The sequence below is a fragment of the Oscarella lobularis genome, chromosome 6 (genome assembly GCF_947507565.1).
Source record: "Oscarella lobularis chromosome 6, ooOscLobu1.1, whole genome shotgun sequence".
Classification (NCBI taxonomy): Eukaryota; Metazoa; Porifera; class Homoscleromorpha; order Homosclerophorida; family Oscarellidae; genus Oscarella; species Oscarella lobularis.
In genome coordinates, this window is record NC_089180.1 from 524,626 (window position 1) to 552,053 (window position 27,428).

Consider the following 27,428-nt stretch of genomic DNA (forward strand, 5'->3'; position numbering starts at 1 on the left):
CTAATCTTTGATTCTAAAGGCCTAAATATTAAAATGAAGGCCTAATCTTTGATTCTAAAGGCCTAAATATGAAATTGAGGGCCTAATCTTTGATTCATAGGGCCTAAATATTAAATTGAGGGACTAATCTTTGATTCTAAAGGCCTAAATATTAAATTGAGGGCCTAATCTTTGATTCTAAAGGCCTAAATATTAAATTCAGGGCCTAATCTTTGATTCATAGGGACTAAATATTAAATTGAGGGCCTAATCTTTGATTCTAAAGGCCTAAATATTAAAATGAGGGCCTAATCTTTGATTCTAAAAGCCTAAATATTAAATTGAGGGCATAATCTTTGATTCTAAAGGCCTAAATATTAAATTAAGGGCCTAATCTTTGATTCATAGGGACTAAATATTAAATTGAGGGCCTAATCTTTGATTCTAAAGGCCTAAATAAAAAATTGAGGGCCTAATCTTTGATTCTAAAGGCCTAAATATTAAAATGAGGGCCTAATCTTTGATTTTAAAGGCCTAAATATTAAAATGAGGGCCTAATCTTTGATTCTAAAGGCTTAATATTAAATTGAGGGCCTAATCTTTGATTCATAGGGCCTAAATATTAAATTGAGGGCCTAATCTTTGATTCTAAAGGCCTAAATATTAAATTCAGGGCCTAATCTTTGATTCATAGGGACTAAATATTAAATTGAGGGCCTAATCTTTGATTCTAAAGGCCTAAATATTAAATTCACGGCCTAATCTTTGATTCTAAAGGCCTAAATATTAAATTGAGGGCCTAATCTTTGATTCTAAAGGCCTAAATATTAAATTGAGGGCCTAATCTTTGATTCTAAAAGCCTAAATATTAAAATGAAGGCCTAATCTTTGATTCTAAAGGCCTAAATATGAAATTGAGGGCCTAATCTTTGATTCATAGGGCCTAAATATTAAATTGAGGGACTAATCTTTGATTCTAAAGGCCTAAATATTAAATTGAGGGCCTAATCTTTGATTCTAAAGGCCTAAATATTAAATTCAGGGCCTAATCTTTGATTCATAGGGACTAAATATTAAATTGAGGGCCTAATCTTTGATTCTAAAGGCCTAAATATTAAAATGAGGGCCTAATCTTTGATTCTAAAAGCCTAAATATTAAATTGAGGGCCTAATCTTTGATTCTAAAGGCCTAAATATTAAATTCAGGGCCTAATCTTTGATTCATAGGGACTAAATATTAAATTGAGGGCCTAATCTTTGATTCTAAAGGCCTAAATATGAAATTGAGGGCCTAATCTTTGATTCTAAAGGCCTAAATAATAAAATGAGGGCCTAATCTTTGATTCTAAAGGCCTAAATATTAAAATGAGGGCCTAATCTTTGATTCTAAAAGCTTAATATTAAATGTAGGGCCTAATCTTTGATTCTAAAAGCTTAATATTAAATTGAAGGACTAATCTTTGATTCTAAAAGCCTAAATATTATATTGAGGGCCTCATCTTTGATTCTAAAGGCCAAAATATTAAATTCACGGCCTAATCTTTGATTCATAGGGACTAAATATTAAATTGAAGGCCTAATCTTTGATTCTAAAGGCCTCAGTATTAAATTTAGGGCCTAATCTTTAATTCTAAAGGCCAAATAATAAATTGAGGGCCTAATCTTTGATTCTAAAGGCCTAAATATTAAATTGAGGGCCTAATCTTTGATTCTAAAAGCCTAAATATTAAAATGAGGGCCTAATCTTTGATTCTAAAGGCCTAAATATTAAAATGAAGGCCTAATCTTTGATTCTAAAGGCCTAAATATGAAATTGAGGGCCTAATCTTTGATTCATAGGGCCTAAATATTAAATTGAGGGACTAATCTTTGATTCTAAAGGCCTAAATATTAAATTGAGGGCCTAATCTTTGATTCTAAAAGCCTAAATATTAAATTCAGGGCCTAATCTTTGATTCATAGAGACTAAATATTAAATTGAGGGCCTAATCTTTGATTCTAAAGGCCTAAATATTAAAATGAGGGCCTAATCTTTGATTCTAAAAGCCTAAATATTAAATTGAGGGCCTAATCTTTGATTCTAAAGGCCTAAATATTAAATTCAGGGCCTAATCTTTGATTCATAGGGACTAAATATTAAATTGAGGGCCTAATCTTTGATTCTAAAGGCCTAAATATGAAATTGAGGGCCTAATCTTTGATTCTAAAGGCCTAAATATTAAAATGAGGGTCTAATCTTTGATTCTAAAGGCCTAAATATTAAAATGAGGGCCTAATCTTTGATTCTAAAAGCTTAATATTAAATGTAGGGCCTAATCTTTGATTCTAAAAGCTTAATATTAAATTGAAGGACTAATCTTTGATTCTAAAAGCCTAAATATTATATTGAGGGCCTCATCTTTGATTCTAAAGGCCAAAATATTAAATTCAGGGCCTAATCTTTGATTCATAGGGACTAAATATTAAATTGAGGGCCTAATCTTTGATTCTAAAGGCCTAAATATTAAATTCACGGCCTAATCTTTGATTCTAAAGGCCTAAATATTAAATTGAGGGCCTAATCTTTGATTCTAAAGGCCTAAATATTAAATTGAGGGCCTAATCTTTGATTCTAAAAGCCTAAATATTAAAATGAGGGCCTAATCTTTGATTCTAAAGGCCTAAATATTAAAATGAAGGCCTAATCTTTGATTCTAAAGGCCTAAATATGAAATTGAGGGCCTAATCTTTGATTCATAGGGCCTAAATATTAAATTGAGGGACTAATCTTTGATTCTAAAGGCCTAAATATTAAATTGAGGGCCTAATCTTTGATTCTAAAGGCCGAAATATTAAATTCAGGGCCTAATCTTTGATTCATAGGGACTAAATATTAAATTGAGGGCCTAATCTTTGATTCTAAAGGCCTAAATATTAAAATGAGGGCCTAATCTTTGATTCTAAAAGCCTAAATATTAAATTGAGGGCCTAATCTTTGATTCTAAAGGCCTAAATATTAAATTCAGGGCCTAATCTTTGATTCATAGGGACTAAATATTAAATTGAGGGCCTAATCTTTGATTCTAAAGGCCTAAATATGAAATTGAGGGCCTAATCTTTGATTCTAAAGGTCTAAATATTAAAATGAGGGCCTAATCTTTGATTCTAAAGGCCTAAATATTAAAATGAGGGCCTAATCTTTGATTCTAAAAGCTTAATATTAAATGTAGGGCCTAATCTTTGATTCTAAAAGCTTAATATTAAATTGAAGGACTAATCTTTGATTCTAAAAGCCTAAATATTATATTGAGGGCCTCATCTTTGATTCTAAAGGCCAAAATATTAAATTCACGGCCTAATCTTTGATTCTAAAGGCCTAAATATTAAATTTAGGGCCTAATCTTTGATTCATAGGGACTAAATACTAAAATGAGGGCCTAATCTTTGATTCTAAAGGTCTAAATATTAAATTGAGGGCCTAATCTTTGATTCTAAAAACCTAAATATGAAATTAAGGGCCTAATCTTTGATTCTAAAGGCCTAAATATTAAATTGAGGGCCTAATCTTTGATTCTAAAGGCCTAAATATTAAATTGAGGGCCTAATCTTTGATTCTAAAAGCCTAAATATTAAAATGAGGGCCTAATCTTTGATTCTAAAGGCCTAAATATTAAAATGAGGGCCTAATCTTTGATTCTAAAGGCTTAATATTAAATTGAGGGCCTAATCTTTGATTCATAGGGCCTAAATATTAAATTGAGGGACTAATCTTTGATTCTAAAGGCCTAAATATTAAATTGAGGGCCTAATCTTTGATTCTAAAGGCCTAAATATTAAATTCAGGGCCTAATCTTTGATTCATAGGGACTAAATATTAAATTGAGGGCCTAATCTTTGATTCTAAAGGCCTAAATATTAAATTCACGGCCTAATCTTTGATTCTAAAGGCCTAAATATTAAATTTAGGGCCTAAACTTTGATTCTAAAGGCCAAACATTAATTAGAAGGCCTAATCTTTGATTCACAGGGCCTAAACTTTATATTGAGGGCCTAGTCTTTGATTCACAGGGCCTAAATATTAAATTGAGGGCCTAATCTTTAACTGTACACGCCTGAGTATTAAATTTAGAGCCTAGTCTTTAATTCTAAAGGTCAAATAATAAATTGAGGGCCCAATGTTTGATTCTAAAGACCTAGACTTTAAATTCAGGGCCTAATCTTTGATTCAGAGGGCCTCAATATTAAATTGAGGGCCTAATCTTGGATTCTAAAGGCCTCAGTATTAAATTCAAGGCCTAATCTTTGATTCCAAAGCAAAATATTAAATTGAGGGCCTAATCTTTTATTCTAAAGGCCTAAATATTAAATTGAGGGCCTAATCTTTGATTCACAAGGCCTAAATATTAAATTGAGGGCCTAATCTTTGATTCTAAAGGACTTAGTATCAAATTTAGGGCCTAATCTTTGATTCTAAAGGCCAAATATTAATTTGAAGGCCTAATCTTTGTGTCTAAAGACCTAAACTTTAAATTCAGGGCCTAATTTTTGATTCACAGGGCCTAAATATTAAATTGAGGGCCTAATCTTTGATTCTAAAGGCTTAAGTATTAAATTCAGAGCAGAATCTTTGATTCTAAGGGCCAAATATTAAATTGAGTGCCTAATCTTTTATTCTAAAGGCCTAAATATTAAATTGAGGGCCTAATCGTTGATTCTAAAGGCCTCAGTATTAAATTTAGAGCCTAACCTTTGATTCACAGGGCCTAAATAACAAATTGAGGGCCTAATCTTTAACTGTACACTCATGAGAATTAAATTTAGGGCCTAATCTTTTATTCTAAAAACCTAAATATTAAATTGAGGGCCTAATATTTGATTCACAAGGCCTGAATATTAAATTGAGGGCCTAATCGTTGATTCCAAAGGCATCAGTATTAAATTGAGGGCCTAATCTTTGATTCTAAAAGCCAAAGTATTAAATTCCGAGCAGAATCTTTGATTCTAAGGGCCAAATTTTAAATTGAGGGCGTAATCTTTAATTCTAAAAGCCAAATATTAAATTGAGGGCTTAATCTTGGATTCTAAAGGCCTCAGTATTAAATTCAAGGCCTAATCTTTGATTTTAAAAGCAAAATATTAAATTGAGGGCCTAATCTTTTATTCTAAAGGCCTAAATATTAAATTGAGGGCCTAATCTTTGATTCACAAGGCCGAAAAAGATTAAATTGAGGGCCTAAACTTTGATTCCAAAGGCATCAGTATTAAATTGAGGGCCTAATCTTTGATTCTAAAGGCCAAAGTATTAAATTCAGAGCAGAATCTTTGATTCTAAGGGCCAAATTTTAAATTGAGGGCGTAATCTTTAATTCTAAAAGCCAAATATTAAATTGAGGGCTTAATCTTGGATTCTAAAGGCCTCAGTATTAAATTCAAGGCCTAATCTTTGATTTTAAAAGCAAAATATTAAATTGAGGGCCTAATCTTTTATTCTAAAGGCCTATATATTAAATTGAGGGCCTAATCTTTGATTCACAAGGCCGAAAAAGATTAAATTGAGGGCCTAAACTTTGATTCTAAAGGAATTAGTATCAAATTTAGGGCCTAATCTTTGATTCTAAAGGCCAAATATTAATTTGAAGGCCTAATCTTTGATTCTAAAGACCTAAACTTTAAATTCAGGGCCTAATTTTTGATTCACAGGGCCTAAATATTAAATTGAGGGCCTAATATTTGATTCACAAGGCCTAAATATCAAATTGAGGGCCTAATCGTTGATTCTAAAGGCCTCAGTATTAAATTTAGAGCCTAATCTTTGATTCACAGGGTCTAAAAATTAAATTGAGGGACTAATCTTTAATTCTACAGGCCTAAATATTAAATTGAGGGCCTAATCTTTTATCCTAAAGGCTTAAATATTAAATTGAGGGCCTAATCTTTCATTCTAAGGACTCAGTAGTACATTTAGGGCCTAATCTTTGATTCTAAAGGCCAAATATTAATTTGAAGGCCTAATCTTTGATTTACAGGGCCTAAAAATTAAATTGAGGGCCTAATCTTTAATTCTATAGGCCTAAATATTAAATTGACAGCCTAATCTTGGATTCTAAAGCCCTAAGTATTAAATTCAAGGCCTAATCTTTGATATCAAAAGCCAAATATTAAATTGAGGGCCTAATCTTTTATCCTAAAAGCTTAAATATTAAATTGAAGGCCTAATCTTTGATTCACAGGGCCTAAATATTAAATTGAGGGCCTAATCTTTTATCCTAAAAGCTTAAATATTAAATTGAGGGCCTAATCTTTGATTCACAGGGCCTAAATATTAAATTGAGGGCCTAATCTTTCAATCTAAGGACTCAGTATTATATTTAGGGCATAATCTTTGATTCTAAAGGCAAAATATTAATATGAGGGCCTTATCTTTGATTCTAAAGACCTAAACTTTAAATTTAGGGCCTAATCTTTGATTCACAGGGCCTAAATATTAAATTGAGGGCCTAATCTTTAACTGTACACGCCTGAGTATTAAATTTAGGGCCTAATCTTTAATTCTAAAGGCCAAATAATAAATTGAGGGCCTAATCTTTGATTCACAGGGCGTAAATATTAAATTGAGGGCCTAATCTTTCATTACAAAGGACTCAGTATCAAATTTAGGGCCTAATCTTTGATTCTAAAGGCCAAATAATAAATTGAGGGCCTAATCTTAGATTCACAAGGCTTAAATATTAAATTGAGGATCTATCGTTGATTCTAAAGGCCTCAGTATTAAATTTAGGACCTAATCTATGATTCTAAAGGCCAAATATTAAAATGAGAGCATAATCTTTGAATCTAAAAACCTAAACTTTAAAATGAGGGCCTAATCTTTGATTCACAGAGCCTAAATATTACGTTGAGGGCCTAATCTTTTATTCTAAAGGCCTAAATATTAAACTGAGGGCCTAATATTTGATTCACAAGGCCTGAATATTAAATTGAGGGCCTAATCGTTGATTCCAAAGGCATCAGTATTAAATTGAGGGCCTAATCTTTGATTCTAAAGGCCAAAGTATTAAATTCAGAGCAGAATCTTTGATTCTAAGGGCCAAATTTTAAATTGAGGGCGTAATCTTTAATTCTAAAAGCCAAATATTAAATTGAGGGCCTAATCTTGGATTCTAAAGGCCTCAGTATTAAATTCAAAGCCTAATCTTTGATTTTAAAAGCAAAATATTAAATTCAGGGCCTAATCTTTTATTCTAAAGGCCTAAATATTAAATTGAGGGCTTAATCTTTGATTCACAAGGACAAAAAAGATTAAATTGAGGGCCTAATCTTTGATTCTAAAGGACTTAGTATCAAATTTAGGGCCTATTCTTTGATTCTAAAGGCCAAATATTAATTTGAAGGCCTAATCTTTGATTCACAGGGCCTAAATATTAAATTGAGGGCCTAATCTTTCAATCTAAGGACTCAGTATTATATTTAGGGCATAATCTTTGATTCTAAAGGCAAAATATTAATATCAGGGCCTAATCTTTGATTCTAAAGACCTAAACTTTAAATTTAGGGCCTAATCTTTGATTCACAAGGCCTAAATATTAAATTGAGGGCCTAATCTTTAACTGTACACGCCTGAGTATTAAATTCAGAGCCTAATCTTTAATTCTAAAGGCCAAATAATAAATTGAGGGCCTAATCTTTGATTCACAGGGCGTAAATATTAAATTGAGGGCCTAATCTTTCATTACAAAGGACTCAGTATCAAATTTAGGGCCTAATCTTTGATTCTAAATGCCAAATAATAAATTGAGGGCCTAATCTTTGATTCACAGGGCGTAAATATTAAATTGAGGGCCTAATCTTTGATTACAAAGGACTCAGTATCAAATTTAGGGCCTAATCTTTCATTCTAAAGGCCAAATATTAATTTGAAGGCCTAATCTTTGATTTACAGGGCCTAAAATTTAAATTGAGGGCCTAATCTTTAATTCTACAGGCCTAAATATTAAATTGAGGGTATAATCTTTTATCCTAACGGCTTAAATATTAAATTGAGGACCTATCGTTGATTCTAAAGGCCTCAGTATTAAATTTAGGACCTAATCTATGATTAAAATTGAGGGCCTAATCTTTGATTCTAAAGGCCAAGTATTAATTTGAAGGCCTAATCTTAGATTTACAGGGCCTAAAAATTAAATTGAGGGCGTAATCCTTAATTCTACAGGCCAAAATATTAAATTGAGGGCCTAATCTTTGATTCACAGAGACTAAATATTAAAAAGAGGGCCTAATCTTTCATTCTTAGGACTCAGTATTAAATGTAGGGCATAATCTTTGATTCTAAAAGCAAATTATTAATTTAAGGGCATAATCTTTGATTCTAAAGACCTAAACTTTAAATTGAGGGCCTAATCTTTAACTGTACACGCCTGAGTAGTAAATTTAAGGCCTAATCTTTAATTCTAAAAGCCAAATAATAAATTGAACGCCTAATCTTTGAATCACAGGGCATAAATATTAAATTGAGGGCCTAATCTTTGATTATAAAGGACTCAGGATCAAATTTAGGGCATAATCTTTAATTCTAAAAGCCAAATAATAAATTGAGGACCTAATCTTTGATTCTAAAAACTTAAACTTTCAATTCAAGGCCTAATCTTTGATTCACAGGGCCTAAATATTAAATTGAGGGCTTAATCTTTGATTCACAATGCCTAAATATTAAATTGAGGGCCTAATCGTTGATTCTAAAGGCCTCAGTATTAAATTTAGGGCCTAATCTTTGATCCTAAAGACCAAATATTAAATTGAGGGCCTAATCTTTGATTCACAGGGCCTAAATATTAAAAAGAGGGCCTAATCTTTCATTCTAAGGACTCAGTATTAAATGTAGGGCATAATCTTTGATTCTAAAGGACACTTATTAAATTGAGGGCCTAATTTTTGATTCTAAAGACCTAAACTTTAAATTGAGGGCCTAATCTTTAACTGTACACGCCTGAGTATTAAATTTAGGGCCTAATCTTTAATTCTAAAAGCCAAATAATAAATTGAACGCCTAATCTTTGAATCACAGGGCATAAATATTAAATTGAGGGCCTAATCTTTGATTATAAAGGACTCAGGATCAAATTTAGGACATAATCTTTAATTCTAAAGGCCAAATAATAAATTGAGGACCTAATCTTTGATTCTAAAAACTTAAACTTTCAATTCAAGGCCTAATCTTTGATTCACAGGGCCTAAATATTAAATTGAGGGCTTAATCTTTGATTCACAATGCCTAAATATTAAATTGAGGGCCTAATCGTTGATTCTAAAGGCCTCAGTATTAAATTTAGGGCCCAATCTTTGATCCTAAAGACCAAATATTAAATTGAGGGCCTAATCTTTGATTCACAGGGCCTAAAAATTAAATTGAGGGCCTAATCTTTAATTCTACAGGCCTAAATATTAAATTGAGGGCCTAATGTTTGATTCTAAATACCTAAACTTTAAATTGAGAGCCTAATCTTAGATTCAGAGGGCCTCAATATTAAATTGAGAGAATAATCTTTTATTCTAAAGGCCTAAATATAAAAATGAAGGCCTAATCTTTGATTCACAAGGCCTAAATATTAAATTGAGGACCTAATCGTTGATTCTAAAGGCCTCAGTATTAAATTTAGGACCTAATCTATGATTCTAAAGGCCAAATATTAAAATGAGAGCATAATCTTTGAATCTAAAAACCTAAACTTTAAAATGAGGGCCTAATCTTTGATTCACAGAGCCTAAATATTAAATTGAGGGCCTAATATTTGATTCACAAGGCCTGAATATTAAATTGAGGGCCTAATCGTTGATTCTCAAGGCCAAACATTAATTAGAAGGCCTAATCTTTGATTCACAGGGCCTAAACTTTATATTGAGGGCCTAGTCTTTGATTCACAGGGCCTAAATATTAAATTGAGGGCCTAATCTTTAACTGTACACGCCTGAGTATTAAATTTAGAGCCTAGTCTTTAATTCTAAAGGTCAAATAATAAATTGAGGGCCCAATGTTTGATTCTAAAGACCTAGACTTTAAATTCAGGGCCTAATCTTTGATTCAGAGGGCCTCAATATTAAATTGAGGGCCTAATCTTGGATTCTAAATGCCTCAGTATTAAATTCAAGGCCTAATCTTTGATTCCAAAGCAAAATATTAAATTGAGGGCCTAATCTTTTATTCTAAAGGCCTAAATATTAAATTGAGGGCCTAATCTTTGATTCTAAAGGACTTAGTATCAAATTTAGGGCCTAATCTTTGATTCTAAAGGCCAAATATTAATTTGAAGGCCTAATCTTTGATTCTAAAGACCTAAATTTTAAATTCAGGGCCTAATTTTTGATTCACAGGGCCTAAATATTAAATTGAGGGCCTAATCTTTGATTCTAAAGGCTTAAGTATTAAATTCAGAGCAGAATCTTTGATTCTAAAGGCCAAATTTTAAATTGAGGGCGTAATCTTTAATTCTAAAAGCCAAATATTAAATTGAGGGCCTAATCTTTGATTCACAGGGCGCAAATATTAAATTGAGGGCCTAATCTTTCATTCTAAGGACTCCGTATTAAATTTAGGGCATAAACTTTGATTCTAAAGGCAAAATATTAATATGAGGGCCTAATCTTTGATTCGAAGGACCTAAACTTTAAATTTAGGGCCTAATCTTTGATTCACAGGGCCTAAATATTAAATTGAGGGCCTAATCTTTGATTATAAAGGACTCAGGATCAAATTTAGGGCCTAATCTTTGATTCTAAAGACAAAATATTAATTTGAAGGCCTAATCTTTGATTTACAGGGCCTAAAAATTAAATTGTGGGCCTAACCTTTAATTGTACAGGCCTAAATTTTAAATTGAGGGCCTAATCTTTTATCCTAAAGGCTTAAATATTAAATTGACGGCCTAATCTTTGATTCACAAGGCTTAAATATTAAATTGAGGGCCTAATCGTTGATTCTAAAGGCCTCAGTATTAAAGGTAGGACCTAATCTATGATTCTAAAGGCCAAATATTAAAATGAGAGCCTAATCTTTGAATCTAAAAACCTAAACTTTAAAATGAGGGCCTAATCTTTGATTCACAGAGCCTAAATATTACGTTCAGGGCCACATCTTTTACTCTAAAGGCCACAGTCTTAAATTTAGGGCCTAATCTTTGATTCTAAACGCAAATATTAAATATAGGGCCTAATCTTTAATTCACAGGGCCTTAATACTAAAATGACGGCAAAATCTTTGATTCTAAAGGCCTCAGTATTAAATTCAGGGCATAATCTTTGATTATAAAGACCAAATATTAAATTGAGGGCCTAATCTTTGATTCACAGGGCGTGAATATTATATTAAGGGACTAACATTTGATTCTAAAGGACTCAGTATTAAATTTAGGGCCTAAACTTTGATTCTAAAGGCCAAATATTAATTTGAAGGCCGAATATTTGATTCACAGAGCCTAAACTTTAAATTCAGGGCCTAATTTTTGATTCACAGGGCCTAAATATTAAATTGAGGGCCTAATCTTTGATTCTAAAGGCTTAAGTATTAAATTCAGAGCAGAATCTTTGATTCTAAGAGCCAAATATTAAATTGAGCGCCTAATCGTTTATTCTAAAGGCCTAAATATTAAATTGAGGGCCTAATCTTTGATTCACAAGGCCTAAATATTAAATTGAGGGCCTAATCTTTCATTCTAAGAACTCAGTAGTACATTTAGGGCCTAATCTTTGATTCTAAAGGCCAAATATTAATTTGAAGGCCTAATCTTTGATTTACAGGGCCTAAAAATTAAATTGAGGGCCTAATCTTTAATTCTATAGGCCTAAATATTAAATTGAGGGCCTAATCTTTGATTCACAGGGCCTAAATATTAAATTGAGGGCCTAATCTTTGATTCTAAAGGCCAAATTATTAATTTGAGGGCCTAATCTTTGATTCTAAAGACCTAAAATTTAAATTGAGGGCCTAATCTTTAACTGTACACGCCTGAGTATTAAATTTAGGGCCTAATCTTTAATTCTAAAGGCCAAATAATAAATTGAGGGCCTAATGTTTGATTCAGAGGGCCTCAATATTAAATCGAGAGCCTAATCTTGGATTCTAAAGGCCTAAGTATTAAATTCAAGGCCTAATCTTTGATATCAAAGGCCAAATATTAAATTGAGGGCCTAATTTTTTATCCTAAAGGCTTAAATATTAAATTGACGGCCTAATCTTTGATTCACAAGGCTTAAATATTAAATTGAGGGCCCAATCGTTGATTCTAAAGGCCTCAGTATTAAATTTAGGGCCTAATCTATGATTCTAAAGGCCAAATATTAAAATGAGAGCCTAATCTTTGAATCTAAAAACCTAAACTTTAAAATAAGGGCCTAATCTTTGATTCACAGAGCCTAAATATTACGTTGAGGGCCTAGTCTTTTATTCTAAAGGCATAAATATAATAACTGAGGGCCTAATATTTGATTCACAAGGCCTGAAAATTAAATTGAGGGCCTAATCGTTGATTCCAAATTCATCAGTATTAAATTGATGGCTTAATCTTTGATTACAAAGGACTCAGTATCAAATTTAGGGCCTAATCTTTGATTCTAAAGGCCAAATATTAATTTGAAAGCCTAATTTTTGATTCTAAAGACCTAAACTTTAAATTCAGGGCCTAATTTTTGATTCACAGGGCCTAAATATTAAATTGAGGGCCTAATATTTGATTCACAAGGCCTAAATATTAAATTGAGGGACTAATCGTTGATTCTAAAAGCCACAGTAATAAATTTAGAGCCTAATCTTTGATTCACAGGGCCTAAATATTAAATTGAGGGCCTAATCTTTAACTGTACACGCCTGAGAATTAAATTTAGGGCCTAATCTTTAATTCTAAAGGCCAAATAATAAATTGAGGGCCTAATGTTTGATTCTAAATACCTAAACTTTAAATTGAGGGCCTAATCTTTGATTCAGAGGGCCTCCATATTAAATTGAGAGCCAAATCTTTTATTCTAAAGGCATAAATATTAAATTGAAGTCCTAATCTTTGATTCACAAGGCCTAAATATTAAATTAAGGGCCTAATCGTTGATTCTAAAGGCCTCAGTATTAAAATTAGGGCCTAATCTATGATTGTAAAAGCCAAATATTAAAATGAGAGAATAATCTTTGAATCTAAAAACCTAAACTTTAAATTGAGGGCCTAATCTTTGATTCACAGAGCCTAAATATTACGATGAGGGCCTAATCTTTTATTCTAAAGGCCTAAATATTAAATTGAGGGCCTAATATTTGATTCACAAGGCCTGAATATTAAATTGAGGGCCTAATCGTTGATTCTAAAGGCCTCAGTATTAAATTTAGGGCCTAATCTTTAATTCTAAAGGCCAAATAATAAATTGAGGGCCTAATCTTTGATTCACAGGGCGTAAATATTAAATTGAGAGCCTAATCTTTGATTATAAAGGACTCAGTATCAAATTTAGGGCCTAATCTTTGACTCTAAAGGCCAAATACTAAATTGAGGGCCTAATCTTTGATTCTAAAGACCTAAACTTTAAATTCAGGGCCTAATTTTTGATTCACAGGGCCTAAATATTAAATTGAGGGCCTAATCTTTGATTCTCAAGGCTTAAGTATTAAATTCAGAGCAGAATCTTTGATTCTAAGGGCCAAATATTAAATTGAGGGCCTAATCTTTTATTCTAAAGACCTAAATATTAAATTGAGGGCCTAATCGTTGATTCTAAAGGCCCCAGTATTAAATTTAGGACCTAATCTATGATTCTAAAGGCCAAAATATTAAATTGAGGGCCTAATCTTTCACTGTTTTCGCCTGAGTATTAAATTTTGGGCCTAATCTTTAATTCTAAAGGCCAAATATTAATTTGAAGGCCTAATCTTTGATTTACAGGGCCTAAAAATTAAATTGAGGGCCTAATCTTTAATTCTACAGGCCTAAATATTAAATTGAGGGCCTACTCTTTGATTCACAAGGCCTAATATTAAATTGAGGACCTAATCGTTGACTCTAAAGGCCTGAGTATTAAATTTAGGGCCTAATCTTTGATTCTAAAGGCCAAATATTAAATTGATGGCCTAATCTTTGATTCACAGGGCCTAAATATTAAATTGAGGGCCTAATCTTTGATTCTAAAGACCTAAACTTTAAATTCAGGGCTTAATCTTTGATTCAAAGGGCCTAAATATTAAATTGAGGGCATAATCTTTAGTTCAGAGGGCATCAATATTAAATTGAGGGCCTAATCTTGGATTCTAAAGGCCTAAATATTAAATTGACGGCCTAATCTTTGATTCACAAGGCCTAAATATTAAATTGAGGGCCTAATCGTTGATTGTAAAGGCTTCAGTATTAAATTTAGGGCCTAATCTATGATTCTAAAGGCCTGAATATTAAATTGAGGGCCTAATATTTGATTCACAAGGCCTGAATATTAAATTGAGGGCCTAATCGTTGATTCCAAAGGCATCAGTATTAAATTGAAGGCCTAATCTTTGATTCTAAAGGCCTCAGTATTAAATTTAGGGCCTAATCTTTTATTCTAAAGGCCTGAATATTAAATTGAGGGCCTAATATTTGATTCACAAGGCCTGAATATTAAATTGAGGGCCTAATCGTTGATTCCAAAGGCATCAGTATTAAATTGAAGGCCTAATCTTTGATTCTAAAGGCCTCAGTATTAAATTTAGGGCCTAATCTTTAATTCTAAAGGCCAAATAATAAATTGAGGGCCTAATCTTTGATTCACAGGGCGTAAATATTAAATTGAGAGCCTAATCTTTGATTATAAAGGACTCAGTATCAAATTTAGGGCCTAATCTTTGACTCTAAAGGCCAAATATTAAATTGAGGGCCTAATCTTTGATTCTAAAGACCTAAACTTTAAATTCAGAGCCTAATTTTTGATTCACAGGACCTAAATATTAAATTGAGGGCCTAATCTTTGATTCTCAAGGCTTAAGTATTAAATTCAGAGCAGAATCTTTGATTCTAAGGGCCAAATATTAAATTGAGGGCCTAATCTTTTATTCTAAAGACCTAAATATTAAATTGAGGGCCTAATCTTTGATTCACAAGGCCTAAATATTAAATTGAGGGCCTAATCGTTGATTCTAAAGGCCCCAGTATTAAATTTAGGACCTAATCTATGATTCTAAAGGCCAAAATATTAAATTGAGGGCCTAATCTTTCACTGTTTTCGCCTGAGTATTAAATTTTGGGCCTAATCTTTAATTCTAAAGGCCAAATATTAATTTGAAGGCCTAATCTTTGATTTACAGGGCCTAAAAATTAAATTGAGGGCCTAATCTTTAATTCTACAGGCCTAAATATTAAATTGAGGGCCTACTGTTTGATTCACAAGGCCTAATATTAAATTGAGGGCCTAATCGTTGACTCTAAAGGCCTGAGTATTAAATTTAGGGCCTAATCTTTGATTCTAAAGGCCAAATATTAAATTGATGGCCTAATCTTTGATTCACAGGGCCTAAATATTAAATTGAGGGCCTAATCTTTGATTCTAAAGACCTAAACTTTAAATTCAGGGCTTAATCTTTGATTCAAAGGGCCTAAATATTAAATTGAGGGCATAATCTTTAGTTCAGAGGGCATCAATATTAAATTGAGGGCCTAGTCTTGGATTCTAAAGGCCTAAATATTAAATTGACAGCCTAATCTTTGATTCACAAGGCCTAAATATTAAATTGAGGGCCTAATCGTTGATTATAAAGGCTTCAGTATTAAATTTAGGGCCTAATCTATGATTCTAAAGGCCAAATATTAAAATGAGAGACTAATCTTTGAATCTAAAAACCTAAACGTTAAATTGAGGGCCTAATCTTTGATTCACAGAGCCTAAATATTACGTTGAGGGCCTCATCTTTTATTCTAAAGGCCTCAGTATTAAATTTAGGGCCTAATCTTTGATTCTAAAGGCCAAATATTAAATATAGGGCCTAATCTTTGATTCACAGGGCCTTAATATTAAAATGAGGGCCTAATCTTTGATTCTAAAGGCCAAATATTAAATTGAGGGCCTAATCTTTGATTCATAGGGCGTAAATATTGAATTGAAGGCCTTATCTCTGATTGTAAAGGACTCAGTATTAAATCCGTAGACTTCGACTGCTGATGGATAATACTTTTTGTCCTGAAAAAACATAAAAATTAACGAGTTTCCTTTTTTCTTCTATAGTACTGACCTCGTGCAAGACAACGGCTGTAGAGGGATCTATCTCTTCTTCCTCTTCATATTCTCCTCCTAAAATTCCATAACTATACTTGAAGTAAGCGAATTCTTTATCTCATGCGAGATTGCGTAAGTATGCGCGTAACAATAGATGTACGTACGTGCGTACGCCGTTTCTGCTATTTGTAGGGTCTTAGTAGGGTCTTAGCACTAGAGCGAGTGTTTTCGAGTACCTGCTCGACATCTTCGTCGGCGTCCGGCTCCGCTTCTGCTTCTGCTTCGCTCTCGTCGCTCTCCAGCTCTCTCTTTCCGCGGCGTCCCCCTCCCACGCATCTTAGCGCGCGGGAAGAGGGTCTGGATCGAGGCTAGCCTGGCTTGCGAGGCTACCTTTTCAGCGCAGTCCTTCTGTCAGGTGGCCGGAAAAACGCAACTGGCGCGTCGAATCGCCGTGTCGCAGCGCTGCGAATCCGTCGACTGTAAGAACGCTCAAGCTTGGTTTCACACGAAACGCCGCATTTCTAAAGGGGCCCCGGCTATTGCAGAAGAGATTTGCAACGAAACGGAAATCGGAAAGAAGGTAAATCTAGGTCTTCCTTGAATTTTTTCACGCGGAACCGCCCCACTAGTGTGAAGATCTCCTGCTCAAAGGAGAAGTTGTACCTGATCATCTTGCTGTAGAGGCGCTGATATCGAAACTGGAGTCAAAAAAGGTGGCACACTATGGTACGTTTTACGTATTATTGCATTCGTTCCTATACCTATATTTATTTAGGTTATATGTTGGACGGGTTGCCGTGTAAGTGCGACGATTGGGGGAGCATTGACGAACAGCTCGCGTTCGTTCAAGATTTGCGAGTGAAACCAGACTTTGTTATCAATCTGGGAGTGAGTCGAGCAAACGCTCGAGCTGCAACCCACCCTAGTTATTGATTCTTATAAAGATTCCCGATGGCGATCTGATGGGGAGACGTCTTGGCGTTCTCGTCGATCCAGAAACGAATACGTCGTACGGAAAAGATAGCCACTCGTCGGCGGACGAGAAAAGAGACGACGACGCTAGTGACGTCGACGGATCGGAAGAAATATCAGATGAGGACGACAAAGAAGACGACGATGTAGATGCCGAGAACTTGCGATCAATAAATAAAGAAACGATAGAAGTAAGAGAAGGGGGGGGAATTTCGAACCTTTTACTGAGGGGGCTCTTTTTTATAAGAACAATCCTCTTCCTGTCGAGATGCTTCCGGAGAGTGTGATAGGTCGACTCGTCAAGCAACCAACGGAAATGACTGCATCCATAAAAGAGGCCACACAATTGTACAAGGATAAGGATCGAGACGCCTGTCACTGATGCCATGTTAGTGGAAGCGGTCAAGAGTGGAATTCTAGACGTCCAAGCACGCGAAACAAAAACAGGCCCGCGCGCACAAGTCGTATGCAAATGACATGTAAACTACTAATATATATATCAATATTATATATATATATACCTATAGTGAGAGACGAGAAATAGCACTAGGTCCAGCGTGAGAAAAAAAGTTTATCCAAATAATCCAGTTCGTTGGTGGTGATGGTGGTCAGACAAATAGACATACAGATGATTGCTAGGTAGATATGTGACAGTGTCAGTTCTTTTTCAAACCACTGAGGAGAGGTGGCTTCTCCCTCTCCTCCTCCCCCCTAAACAGTGCGCTCCATTTGCGACGGATCGCTTTTTAGGGACGTCGTCGACGGCGGCATACCATAGGAGAGAATGGACGCGTTCGACGAACTCCAACAAGGAACTCCGCCGCCGACGACCGAATCCTACTCCGAATGACTTCGCTTCTCCTTTTGACGTCGATTGCAGAACCAGACTCGAATGACTTCCTTTTCGAGATTCAGTTGCCCCGCCAAATGGTTGATTTCCTGCGCCGACGGTTTCGGATGAACGGTGAAGTGCTTCTCGAGAAGACCTTTCGTCGACGATTCGATCACCGTGCGCTTCTTTCGCTTCTTCACTTGCATCTTCTCGCCGACTCGCTGTCCGACCGAATTGTTCTCGGCGTCCTCGAGCCACCGATGAAGCAGCTCTCGCAATTTGACCATGTTCTTGAAACTCAACTGCACCGCCTCGAAACGACATATCGTCGTCGGACCGAACGGATTGCCGTAGTCGGTCAACGCTTGCCCGACGCCCGCCTGCGTGAAGCCCAATTTGATGCGCTTCTGCTTGAACATCTTCGCGAACTGCTCCAATTCGCTCGGCGTCGGTTGATTGCCTTGATCCGCGGCGGCGGCAACGATAGCGGGAGTCCCGTGGTGGGGAAAGGCGTTTTGGGAAGCGGCGGCTCGAAATCGATGATCGTGCGGGGACATGAACGACGGATTGACGCCCATTACCTGAGCCGCCGCCATATTGTCCATCATCTGATGTGGCATGGCAAGTTGTTGAGGTGTAGCTGGAGATCGGACCGTCGGACTGGCAACGGCGCCCGCTGTCGTTTGTTGACCGGCGGGCGTCGACGTCGACTGCCACGGCGAAAAGGTCGGACAGCCGGATAGCCGGTGGGCGGCAGCGAAATTTGCGTGGGGAGCGAACGACGAATAGTCGGCGAAGGTCGTCGAGCGCGGTGAATAAATACGACGTGCGGTGAAGGCGTCGGGGGCAGCGCGGGTCGATAAATGTCCTGAGAAGCCATCCTCGAGCATCGTTGGGAGCTTCTCTCTCCGATATGGGAACGAGCGAACACGATGACGACAAAGCCTAATGTTAGCCTCTGAAACCCCGCGCGCACTTGCGGAGAGGGTCTGCAACTTGGCCCCCCGACAGAGCCTCGCTGACGCGTGAGAAATTGTAATTGCATTATCAAATTAACGTAGGCGTTATTATGAGCACAGCGTGTACGTACGTGCGCCTTACAGACAGCACGCGGCGAACGTATGTCTCGAGCGTGTCTCGACATTCGATTCCCCTATGCGACGCCGTTTTCGTCAGAAAAGGCACAGACGCGTTGCCACATGACAAACGAAAACGACGTCGCATAGACAGATCGACAGTCGACATTTTCGACGCTGCAGAATACCTAGCGATCGTCGTCACGGGTCAGAGGCTACGCCTAATGTATACAAACAAACAAATATGCAACTGCGCGTGTACGCTCGACCAGTCATTTATTACCGAGAGCGGTAATTGGTTTATCGCGGGAAGTCTATGATCGGATCGTTGACCGCGACCTTGCTTTTGTACGTACGTTGCGCGAACTACACCCTCGTCCTCGTACGCACGGCCAATGTCGCTGTCGCCGCTCTATCTACTGCCTGTCATTTTGACGGCATTCGCCCCGGCCACTTCCGGGCGAGTCGAACGCTCGGCGTCGAAGAGAGACGGTAAGGAACGTCGATAGGTCGATTCCGAAGCGAAGCCGCCGCTCTCCTTCTCGTTCCTTCGACCGTAGACCCCCGTAAAGCGAGACCACCCCGATCGTTCCCGTGAAACTCGCTCGACGCGCTCCCACGTCATCGTCCTTGTATGCGTTTGCTCATTAGGCCCCCCTTCTCCTTCCCCCTCTAACCCTGTCTCTAATATCTCTCTCCGTCAAAGGCGACGTCATGTTCGCCGACGGGAAAGCGATCGAGCGCATAGATACGCGATCGCAGTCTCGAAGAAACGTACGTCGCCGACAAAAAACGACCGTACGCGTTTCTCGTCGAAGCGTCGACGTATCGACAGCGACTCCTGCTCGCCGCGCCAGCGGAAAGCGAGCGCGACGAGTGGATGGAAGCGATCAAGGCGGCGAAAGAGAAGGAAGATCGCGAGGAGGAAACGAGCGACATGCGAAAGAGTTTTCGACGCTTGGATTCGCATTTGAAGCGCGTTACGCTCGTCAAGGAAGGCGGCAGCATCGGATGCACGATCAAGATTTGCGGGGGCCCCGTTCTCGTCAATCGAGTCGTTCCGGACGGGCCATTGCGCAGACGGGCGGTAAGAACTGGTAATTAGTGCTTCCTTCTGACAGGCGTGCGGGGGTGTGGACAAGGAAGCTAGAGCGCGAAAAAAATTAGTTTGCACGTGCTTAGTGAATAGTTAATAATTTATCACGCACGTGTTAGAATATGTATCATTTCTTTTTTTCACTTAGGTGATCAGATACTCGAGATACACGGAAGTTTGCTCGCCGGTCTCAACATGGACGACATAGTAAAAATTCTCAAAGATGCGCCCAACGTTTTCATAGCGACGATTCGTCCAATGACGTCGACGTCTCGTCCGCCCATCGATCCGGACGCCCCGCCGGTCGACTACGCGCAAATCGACTACGACAAGACGGCCGAACAGGTGAAGGAGAGCGAAAAGGTCCCCTTTCGAAATCCCTTCGCTTGTCCCCCCTCGCTTCCTCGAAAGCTTGGGCGTCGGCGATCAAGCGGGCGCGTTCAGCACCGAGGACGATTCGGATGGGGACGCGCATGGCGGGGGACACCTTCGCCGCATCCCGTTCGGGCTAGGGGAGACGACGAGACGTCGGAGGACAAGGTCAATTACGCGGAATTGAAATGGCGGAGCGAGGGCAGAGCGAAGAGAGGTGACTGATGATGATGTGATGTGTGCGCTGAGTGCACGCGCGCTGGATTGACTGACGTTCGAAGAGTAGGAGAATTTAATTGATAATTAATTAATTTCGTGCACCAATAAAAGTTCGAGAAATTATTCGGCGATCGCGTGACGCAAACTAATCACTCCGAAAATAGACGCAGTCAAGCCTATCACGCCGAACGACGCGTAGCCAAACGTATCGTACAAAAAGGGCCCCCCAAATGGGGAGAGCGTTTATTGATGCCGAAAGGCCGAGAGCCGTTCCCGCCGACGTTTGGCGTTTTGATAAAAGAGACATCACGGTGATTACAAACAGAGTGCCGGGGAGAAGAATCAAGGTCAAGCACGTGTACAAAGCAACCATATCGGGGATGAATATCTACGTATAGACAGGTACATATAGCGTTGAAAGAGTGCGCGCCAACTTCTCTTATCACCGTGATAAAAAAAGGCTAGGCCTGTTGCTATGAGAGACCACCGAACGATCTTCTGTTGGGGAAAGCGCCCTATAGGGACAATGAGAACCCCTTGGGTGACCTGAAAATTGCTATGACGTCATATTCGCTATTCAAATATTCGTACTGCAACTAGAAGATGTTCTAGCGCCGGGACGAATCTCACGTCATCGTCGTCGTCAACTGCAAAACGTTGCTTAGTGACGAGAGGAAGAGCGGAGTGCAAAGCCCTCAGCGGAAATTGGGTTAAAAATTGAACGAGAAGAACGAAAAGAGAAATAGCTATATGAGGTTATGACGTCACGCAACGCTAGTGAGCTGTAGATACCTGTATCAGATACGTTGCTATTGCTACCATGAGTTCTATTAGGGGAGGGAGATCCGAGATATTTGATGGCGATGGGAAAAAGAAGACAAAGATATGCAAGGAAGGACAGAACGACGAGAAAATGATCACGTGATTGGCTCGCCAGCCAGTGGCCAATGAGGGGACCGGAAAACATGCCAATTCCGTATGACATCATCAGACGACCAACGTGAACCAGTCTATCTAATATTCCCTCCTATGGATTCTCGTAGGAAATGATTACAATAGAAATTACATTTCTGTGACGTCAGGAAAGAAGAACTATGAGACCTCCTGGGGAAAATTTCAAATCCAAATGGCGTTGCCTATCGAGGTCCCGGATTACCTAATAATGGATCACTCATTAGAATCGATGCAATTGTCGCTTCTTTCGTTGCTAGGGCTTCGATCATGTGACCGAGAAGTGCGACGACGATCGACGCGACGAAAGCGAATTTCGGAGTCATTGTGTCGCTGAAGCGACCGAAGAGTGCGGCGGAGACGATTTGAATCGACGCCGTCTCAATTCGAAGCCAGTTTGAGACGATTTCAGTGGTCACGTGACTCCCAGCAGAGAAGAGAGAAAGACGACGAAATGAGTGGCCAGAATCATTTTCCAGTGATTCGCGCCCGTTTTGCATTCCGATCGATTGCCGTCTTGACTTTCTGGAGTCGAGCTGTGCCTCGTTTCGAGCGTCGTTCGACGCATCTTCGGAAACAATCCGGGAGTTCTCTTTCATGGCACCGTCCGTATTCCTGCAAAAACCGAAGGAAAAACGATGATTATTGTTCAGAAGGAGTCTGGAAAGCGTCTTCAAGTATCCGAAGTACGTTATTCCGACGTTCACGGTTGCCTTTGAGCTCGATTTTGACTCGTCCAGCTCGATATCTACGATCCGCCCGCGAAAGCGACCGAACCGTATGAAATTCGACCACGCAGTGCCTTCGAAGAACAGATTGCAGCTGTTCGACGTCAAATATGGGCTGCAAACGACGTCATAAAGGTGAGAATCCGAAAAAAAACGGGGCTTCTATTTAGCGTGACACTCTCACTCTAGGAAAGAACGTCGACCGTTAGAGCACGCTACAACAAAGCAAAAGCAGTTATAAAAGGCAGAATACCTTTATTAGTTAATTAATTAATTGATTAATTAATTAATTAACTATAGAATATTCTGCGGTAATAAAAGCTGAGAAGGATCTAGTTCCCAAAGCAGCCGCTGTTTCATTGGCAGCAGCAATTGGGTTCACACTAGCAGGAAGTAAATAATCTAATATACTTTTAATTTCAAACCTCAATATGCGTCTTCTATATAAGGATCACGTTCTCGTCGCATTTTGTTTCCAGTCGTCGGAGCGAGTGTGACGGCGGGAATTTGCTTTCCCAATTTAGCCTACGTTCCAGCCAAAAGGCTCTACAACAGACTAAAGGAAAAATACCTACCCAAGCAGTCAGCAATTACAACGGAGAAAAAACTTAGCGACGGTCGTCAAGACAACGAAATTGTGATCCAGCCCGATCCAGGACAGAACAATCCCAAAGACACAGACATGTACACAGAACACAGTAGATGAAACTAATAAACTAATAGTAATAATGCGTGTGGGCGTGGTTCGGTGTGTGTGTGTTTTATATGAGAAACACGGTGTAGTTGATTTGTGTCTTGCATGGCCGAAAGAGCAGCTTGCATTTCGACGTCATCAAAGTCGTTTTCCACTTTCGCTTTGAGTGTATCCATGGAAACGCTTTGAGAGTGCTCCGTGGAGAAAAGTTGAAAGACGAGACTCCGGAATAGAGCCAATCTATATGACCCCAATATTACGTATTTAATTGATTATCTTTTTTTATGGATTTGCCTGTCATCTGAAATGTCTGGCCTTGTTCTACTCTTCAGAATTGTATACGTGTTGATACACTGTATCTATTTCATTTCTACCTTCGCTTTGTTCCCCCGAGATTGCACCCCTTCTTCTGCTTGATCTACGACGCGATTCTCGAGTCTCCTCGCTCTCTTCTTCGCCTTCTCTTTCCTCCTCTTCCTCCTCTTCCCCCTCCTCACCTTCGCTATCATTGAGAGAAGTCTCTTTCACTGCAACCTAGCAAAGAAATAAATGATTTAGCATAAATGGTCTAGATTTCGTGCTTTTTTGAAGTAGGCAAAATTGATCATTTCTATAGCAAACTTTGCATCAACCTAAGGCAGAGATATTACTAAATAAAATTCCTAATTAGACTCTCTCGCCTCTGTTATTGTTTTTGACGTCCTGACTTTAGCGTGCGCTGTAGAAAATCGTATCATCGCTTCCAAAGTCCTCGCAGTGACCGGTTGCGTCTTGAGACAATTAATTATTTATGTATCTATTAAATCTCCTCCTCTTTCACCTTCGCTTTGTTTGTTCCCGTTGTGTCTTGGGCTCTCAATTTTGAATATTCAGCGGCTATCAGATCACAAGCCTCTCGAGTCAACCGAGGCTAAAGAGTATTGATGTTCATACCAGTATCTACTATATACCATCTATCATGCTTTCATAAGTTTCACAACGTGGACGAATTTCTTCAGAAAATTCATAGCCACAATTTTAGTACTAAATCTACTCGTCACATATTATTCTCTACGTCACAATTAACTTATCTTAACTCGCTTTTTTGCAGATGATTTCTTGCCGTGAAATAACGGATCATACTTTTCAAAGTTGTGAGTGATGGACTATTTTCAAGTGAAGCGGCTCGCATTAAATTATTTTTTAAAACAAGAAGTCAACTCAACTCTCCTAAGATTATAACGTCTAACGTGCATCAAGTTCAACACTGATCTTTTCATTAGCTACTTGTCTTTTGTATTTGTAGTGAAGCGCAAATGGGCTTCGTAATACTCAATCACCTTTTGGGGAAATCGAGCGTTTATCTTCGAAGTGGGCACAAATTCGGCCCTCTCCTTCCCGTCCCTATATATACAAACAAATAAAAATGTATACGGTATTTGTATAAAAAATTCCTCACCATCTGACGAGAAAGTTTCGTTCGCCGTATTCGTTTTCGGTAACGGCGAGGATTTCTCCGACAGTATATCCCAAATCACAGCCGTCTTTGTCCTTATTCTCCTTTACGGCGAGAATCTCGCAATCCTTCTGAATCGGCGACGAATTGTCCTTCTTCTCCTCCTCCTCCTCCACCTCGAATTCGCATCGCCCGTCGAACAGAACAGGATGGGCGACGCGTTTGTCTCGCTTTTTCGACATGATGGCTCGAAGTATCACGTGGTATTTCGATTCCCGGATGCGACATGGCACGCGAACTCTTTCTCCGCGCGTTTCAACGCCTTCGACCCCGTCGCACGATGTACATGAGATGCCAAATCCGAACAGTCTCAAATTCGTGCCGGGGCGAACGGTCCTCGGCGAAGGAACGGCCGATTTCGCTCGCATTTCCACGGCAGCGCGTCGCTCGCCACTCGCAACGAACCTCTTCCGCATCGCCGGCGTCAGTCGCGTTTTCCTCGGTCCCATTTCGTCACGATCACGAAGATACGGAGTGGGCGGTCCTCAAACCAGAAATCTACGCAACGATCATGGAATTAATATCACTATATATATATATATATCACTTCTTCGCGACGAATCAGCCAATAATAAACGAAAACGACGTCGCGAGGACATCGAAGACGACGAATAGACTAGACTTTTATGTGTGTGTGTGTGTGTTTGTTTGTTTGTTTGTTTCCTTATTATTTTGTAATATGACTGTAAATCGTGCTGTCTTTTTTTCGTGCTCTACATGATGCTTCACTTGGAGTTGCGACGACTCGTCTTTTGGTGGAGCTGGGGGAGATGATTCGTGGGATATATCGGTCATTCTGACTACCTTCGTCATCCTGGTGCCGCTCGAATCAAGACCGGACGTGCTTTTACTCGACGCCATCAAGCCTTTGTCTCCGCATTTGAAAAACTTCTTATAAAGACGTCGCACCTTATCGTTTAGTACGAAGACCAAGAGCAGTACAATCGCCTGAAAGAGACTCGCTGCCATGTACAAATACCAATAAAATCTTCCTTCTATACTTGAGGTAAAAATTGACACAGATTCGATAGCTGAATATTCATGGAACTGACTTGGGTGCTGAGGTTGTATATTTAATCCTTATTGATTTATTAATTATTTAGTCTATGTACTTCTTTTTGCTGCGCATCTTTGCATGCCATCAGCAGTGAATCATAGAGCTCTATTTTCTGTTCGAACGTCTCGGCGCGCACGATCTCCTGATCGCTTTCCAGAGTACGCAAAATAAAGACGCGCACTTTCTCGTTCTTCACGGGCACCTTCTGCCCGTTCCACGTGATCTCCTTCATCGTCTCCGCCTGCTGGGCTCGGCTCTGAGCCAAAACTTCCTAAAAAAAGAGAATTTCTATCTAACCTTCGACCTCGCGAGCTTCCTACGTCTATTTTTCCTGCTAAGAGATCTTGGTCGTCTCCTGCAGTCATTCTCAGCTTCATCAGCTCTTCGATGTCGGCGCTGCCGTCGCCGACGTTGTACGCGCAGTAATGAATGTTGGGATCGTAAAGTGCCTTGTGCGCCGGCAAAGCGCTGGCAAGTCTCCCGTAAATTGTACTAAATAAAAGATTTTTTATGAGCAAAACTAAGACTACAATGACATCACTCCTTTTTTCTTACTAAATCAATAGTTTGGATATAGATTATTAGTGCTACTTGCCTTGCTTCTCTAAAGAGACTAAGTGCAGTCTGCCACTCTCTCATCTCAAAGTTCAAATTCCCATTCATCCAAGCAGAATAAGCCTAATCCGATTACCCTTTGCATTCAAAGTTTTATTCGTTTTGTTTTCTTTTCTGACCTGCGCTTCTAGTTTCGTTCTTGCGTCGCATATGTCTGCTTTGCACAGCTGGCTCAATGCTCTCGCGTGCTTGGCTGCCTTTTTCAAGCGTCGAACCATGTGAAATTGCTTTCGCGACTCCGTGTTCGCCTGCTGTCGTAACTGTATGGCATACGCCCACGCTCGTTCAGAATTTATCAAAGGCAATAGTAGAAATCTAGTAATCAACAGAGAAAGAGATTTCTCAGCTCTGAGACTCTCTACTGCTCCTAGTCTATTTTTCTCCTACTTCGAATCCGTTATGACGTCAATTGTGAGCTTTTTCGGATGGAATCGATGTCTCGAACCGTGAACGAAGCTGAGAGACTTTCTCACGCGACGAAGACGTCGAGAACAGTATTGCCTGCGAAAGTAGGATCGCTTAGTCCATCACGTGACTCGTTTTTAGTCCTTTTCGCTCGCCTATATCGTTGATTATCTCCGTGGCGAAGACCGCGCTGGCCTTGCGCTTCCTTTATGATCGGCAGTACTGCAAGGAAACGACGTTTACGTTCCGTTCGAAGCTATTTTCCTCGAAAGGGGCCTCGATTCTTTACCTTCCAAAGCATAGAGCACCTTGCTCGGGAGTGCTTCGGGAGCTGATTCCGGCGCGTTATCTTCATCTTTTTCTTGACTTTCAGCCATGTTTTTCAAGAGTTGTGATGTCAATCCAATTCCCGGACGTTCCTGTCCGTCATAAGGCTATTTATAGTAGTTCCTGTCCCTAGGGTACAGTACCAGCCCAGACCCTTTCTAGCTTGAGAGGAGCATCCTGGAAAGCGAGAAAAGGTCCGAGACGCAATCTGCACGGTCGTCGCGGCGCGGCGAACAGATCCCGTAAGATCCCCTAAAGACCTTCGAGAGCTGTCACGTGCAGCAATTTCCGTATCTCATTTTTAGGATCTCATTTCCCTAAATTTTTTGCTGGGTAGAAGACGTGGCCTGTGTGCATTTGCATTTGCATTTGCATTTTTATAGACTCCTCTTACATGTCTCCCTGACATATCATTTTTTTCGCATTTA

At 38.7% G+C, this 27,428-nt stretch overlaps 7 protein-coding genes and 1 long non-coding RNA gene across 8 annotated transcripts; 3 read left to right on the forward strand and 5 right to left on the reverse strand.

The window, feature by feature from the left end:
• Window positions 1–15,760: 15,760 nt before the first annotated feature.
• Window positions 15,761–16,485, reverse strand: LOC136188048 (uncharacterized). Its single transcript, XR_010670094.1, has 3 exons — window positions 16,398–16,485; window positions 16,178–16,236; window positions 15,761–16,125 (listed from the first exon to the last, which is right to left on the reverse strand). It is a non-coding gene; the product is annotated as an uncharacterized lncRNA (long non-coding RNA).
• A 23-nt stretch (window positions 16,486–16,508) lies between these two features.
• On the forward strand, window positions 16,509–17,612 carry LOC136188051 (adenylate kinase-like). The gene is made up of 6 exons (XM_065975776.1): window positions 16,509–16,640; window positions 16,689–16,741; window positions 16,791–16,887; window positions 16,937–17,049; window positions 17,106–17,324; window positions 17,381–17,612. Exons 4-6 carry the CDS (start codon window positions 16,942–16,944, stop codon window positions 17,513–17,515), a joined length of 462 nt encoding a protein of 153 aa, XP_065831848.1. The 5' UTR covers window positions 16,509–16,640; window positions 16,689–16,741; window positions 16,791–16,887; window positions 16,937–16,941; the 3' UTR covers window positions 17,516–17,612.
• A 19-nt stretch (window positions 17,613–17,631) lies between these two features.
• On the reverse strand, window positions 17,632–18,931 carry LOC136188050 (POU domain, class 3, transcription factor 4-like). The gene has a single exon (XM_065975775.1). The coding sequence runs from the start codon at window positions 18,853–18,855 to the stop codon at window positions 17,971–17,973; it is 885 nt and encodes a 294-aa protein (XP_065831847.1). The 5' UTR covers window positions 18,856–18,931; the 3' UTR covers window positions 17,632–17,970.
• Window positions 18,932–19,374: 443 nt separating this feature from the next.
• LOC136188049 (uncharacterized) lies at window positions 19,375–20,851 on the forward strand. Its single transcript, XM_065975774.1, has 3 exons — window positions 19,375–19,533; window positions 19,748–20,128; window positions 20,286–20,851. Exons 1-3 carry the CDS (start codon window positions 19,437–19,439, stop codon window positions 20,732–20,734), a joined length of 927 nt encoding a protein of 308 aa, XP_065831846.1. The 5' UTR covers window positions 19,375–19,436; the 3' UTR covers window positions 20,735–20,851.
• Window positions 20,852–22,203: 1,352 nt separating this feature from the next.
• Window positions 22,204–23,207, forward strand: LOC136188052 (uncharacterized). Its single transcript, XM_065975777.1, has 5 exons — window positions 22,204–22,365; window positions 22,420–22,542; window positions 22,597–22,651; window positions 22,708–22,800; window positions 22,857–23,207. The coding sequence occupies exons 1-5, from the start codon at window positions 22,318–22,320 to the stop codon at window positions 23,111–23,113; spliced, it is 576 nt and encodes a 191-aa protein (XP_065831849.1). The 5' UTR covers window positions 22,204–22,317; the 3' UTR covers window positions 23,114–23,207.
• LOC136188388 (DNA replication licensing factor MCM3-like) lies at window positions 23,169–24,005 on the reverse strand. Its single transcript, XM_065976138.1, has 6 exons — window positions 23,922–24,005; window positions 23,782–23,871; window positions 23,683–23,733; window positions 23,476–23,635; window positions 23,396–23,422; window positions 23,169–23,341 (listed from the first exon to the last, which is right to left on the reverse strand). The coding sequence occupies exons 2-6, from the start codon at window positions 23,836–23,838 to the stop codon at window positions 23,169–23,171; spliced, it is 468 nt and encodes a 155-aa protein (XP_065832210.1). The 5' UTR covers window positions 23,839–23,871; window positions 23,922–24,005.
• A 252-nt stretch (window positions 24,006–24,257) lies between these two features.
• Window positions 24,258–24,979, reverse strand: LOC136187888 (uncharacterized). The gene is made up of 2 exons (XM_065975603.1): window positions 24,540–24,979; window positions 24,258–24,484 (listed from the first exon to the last, which is right to left on the reverse strand). Exons 1-2 carry the CDS (start codon window positions 24,962–24,964, stop codon window positions 24,364–24,366), a joined length of 546 nt encoding a protein of 181 aa, XP_065831675.1. The 5' UTR covers window positions 24,965–24,979; the 3' UTR covers window positions 24,258–24,363.
• Window positions 24,980–25,506: 527 nt separating this feature from the next.
• LOC136188389 (signal recognition particle subunit SRP68-like) lies at window positions 25,507–27,070 on the reverse strand. Its single transcript, XM_065976139.1, has 9 exons — window positions 26,963–27,070; window positions 26,829–26,895; window positions 26,656–26,769; window positions 26,388–26,583; window positions 26,249–26,331; window positions 25,974–26,145; window positions 25,709–25,924; window positions 25,598–25,655; window positions 25,507–25,544 (listed from the first exon to the last, which is right to left on the reverse strand). Exons 1-9 carry the CDS (start codon window positions 27,048–27,050, stop codon window positions 25,507–25,509), a joined length of 1,032 nt encoding a protein of 343 aa, XP_065832211.1. The 5' UTR covers window positions 27,051–27,070.
• Window positions 27,071–27,428: the final 358 nt, after the last annotated feature.

What these genes read in the sequence shown, in the direction of transcription:
- LOC136188388 (XM_065976138.1), bottom strand. Translation starts at nt 23,838, where the DNA reads ATGATACGATTTTCTACAGCGCACGCTAAAGTCAGGACGTCAAAAACA. An exon ending in ATTTTGCCTACTTCAAAAAA is followed by an intron (nt 23,636 to 23,682) that starts GCACGAAATCTA and finishes TTTCTTTGCTAG; the next exon opens with GTTGCAGTGAAAGAGACTTC. An exon ending in CCAGACATTTCAGATGACAG is followed by an intron (nt 23,342 to 23,395) that starts GCAAATCCATAA and finishes GGGGTCATATAG; the next exon opens with ATTGGCTCTATTCCGGAGTC.
- LOC136188051 (XM_065975776.1), top strand. Translation starts at nt 16,942, where the DNA reads ATGTTGGACGGGTTGCCGTGTAAGTGCGACGATTGGGGGAGCATTGAC. An exon ending in ACTTTGTTATCAATCTGGGA is followed by an intron (nt 17,050 to 17,105) that starts GTGAGTCGAGCA and finishes ATTCTTATAAAG; the next exon opens with ATTCCCGATGGCGATCTGAT. An exon ending in TAAATAAAGAAACGATAGAA is followed by an intron (nt 17,325 to 17,380) that starts GTAAGAGAAGGG and finishes CTTTTTTATAAG; the next exon opens with AACAATCCTCTTCCTGTCGA.
- LOC136187888 (XM_065975603.1), bottom strand. Translation starts at nt 24,964, where the DNA reads ATGCGAGCGAAATCGGCCGTTCCTTCGCCGAGGACCGTTCGCCCCGGC. An exon ending in CGAAACTTTCTCGTCAGATG is followed by an intron (nt 24,485 to 24,539) that starts GTGAGGAATTTT and finishes TTGTATATATAG; the next exon opens with GGACGGGAAGGAGAGGGCCG.
- LOC136188052 (XM_065975777.1), top strand. Translation starts at nt 22,318, where the DNA reads ATGATTATTGTTCAGAAGGAGTCTGGAAAGCGTCTTCAAGTATCCGAA. An exon ending in AGCAAAAGCAGTTATAAAAG is followed by an intron (nt 22,652 to 22,707) that starts GCAGAATACCTT and finishes AATTAACTATAG; the next exon opens with AATATTCTGCGGTAATAAAA. An exon ending in TGGGTTCACACTAGCAGGAA is followed by an intron (nt 22,801 to 22,856) that starts GTAAATAATCTA and finishes CTTCTATATAAG; the next exon opens with GATCACGTTCTCGTCGCATT.
- LOC136188389 (XM_065976139.1), bottom strand. Translation starts at nt 27,050, where the DNA reads ATGGCTGAAAGTCAAGAAAAAGATGAAGATAACGCGCCGGAATCAGCT. An exon ending in GACGTCATAACGGATTCGAA is followed by an intron (nt 26,584 to 26,655) that starts GTAGGAGAAAAA and finishes GTTGATTACTAG; the next exon opens with ATTTCTACTATTGCCTTTGA. An exon ending in GAACGAAACTAGAAGCGCAG is followed by an intron (nt 26,332 to 26,387) that starts GTCAGAAAAGAA and finishes TAATCGGATTAG; the next exon opens with GCTTATTCTGCTTGGATGAA.
- LOC136188049 (XM_065975774.1), top strand. Translation starts at nt 19,437, where the DNA reads ATGTCGCTGTCGCCGCTCTATCTACTGCCTGTCATTTTGACGGCATTC. An exon ending in CTCGGCGTCGAAGAGAGACG is followed by an intron (nt 19,534 to 19,747) that starts GTAAGGAACGTC and finishes TCTCCGTCAAAG; the next exon opens with GCGACGTCATGTTCGCCGAC. An exon ending in GGCCATTGCGCAGACGGGCG is followed by an intron (nt 20,129 to 20,285) that starts GTAAGAACTGGT and finishes TTTTTCACTTAG; the next exon opens with GTGATCAGATACTCGAGATA.
- LOC136188050 (XM_065975775.1), bottom strand. Translation starts at nt 18,855, where the DNA reads ATGCTCGAGGATGGCTTCTCAGGACATTTATCGACCCGCGCTGCCCCC.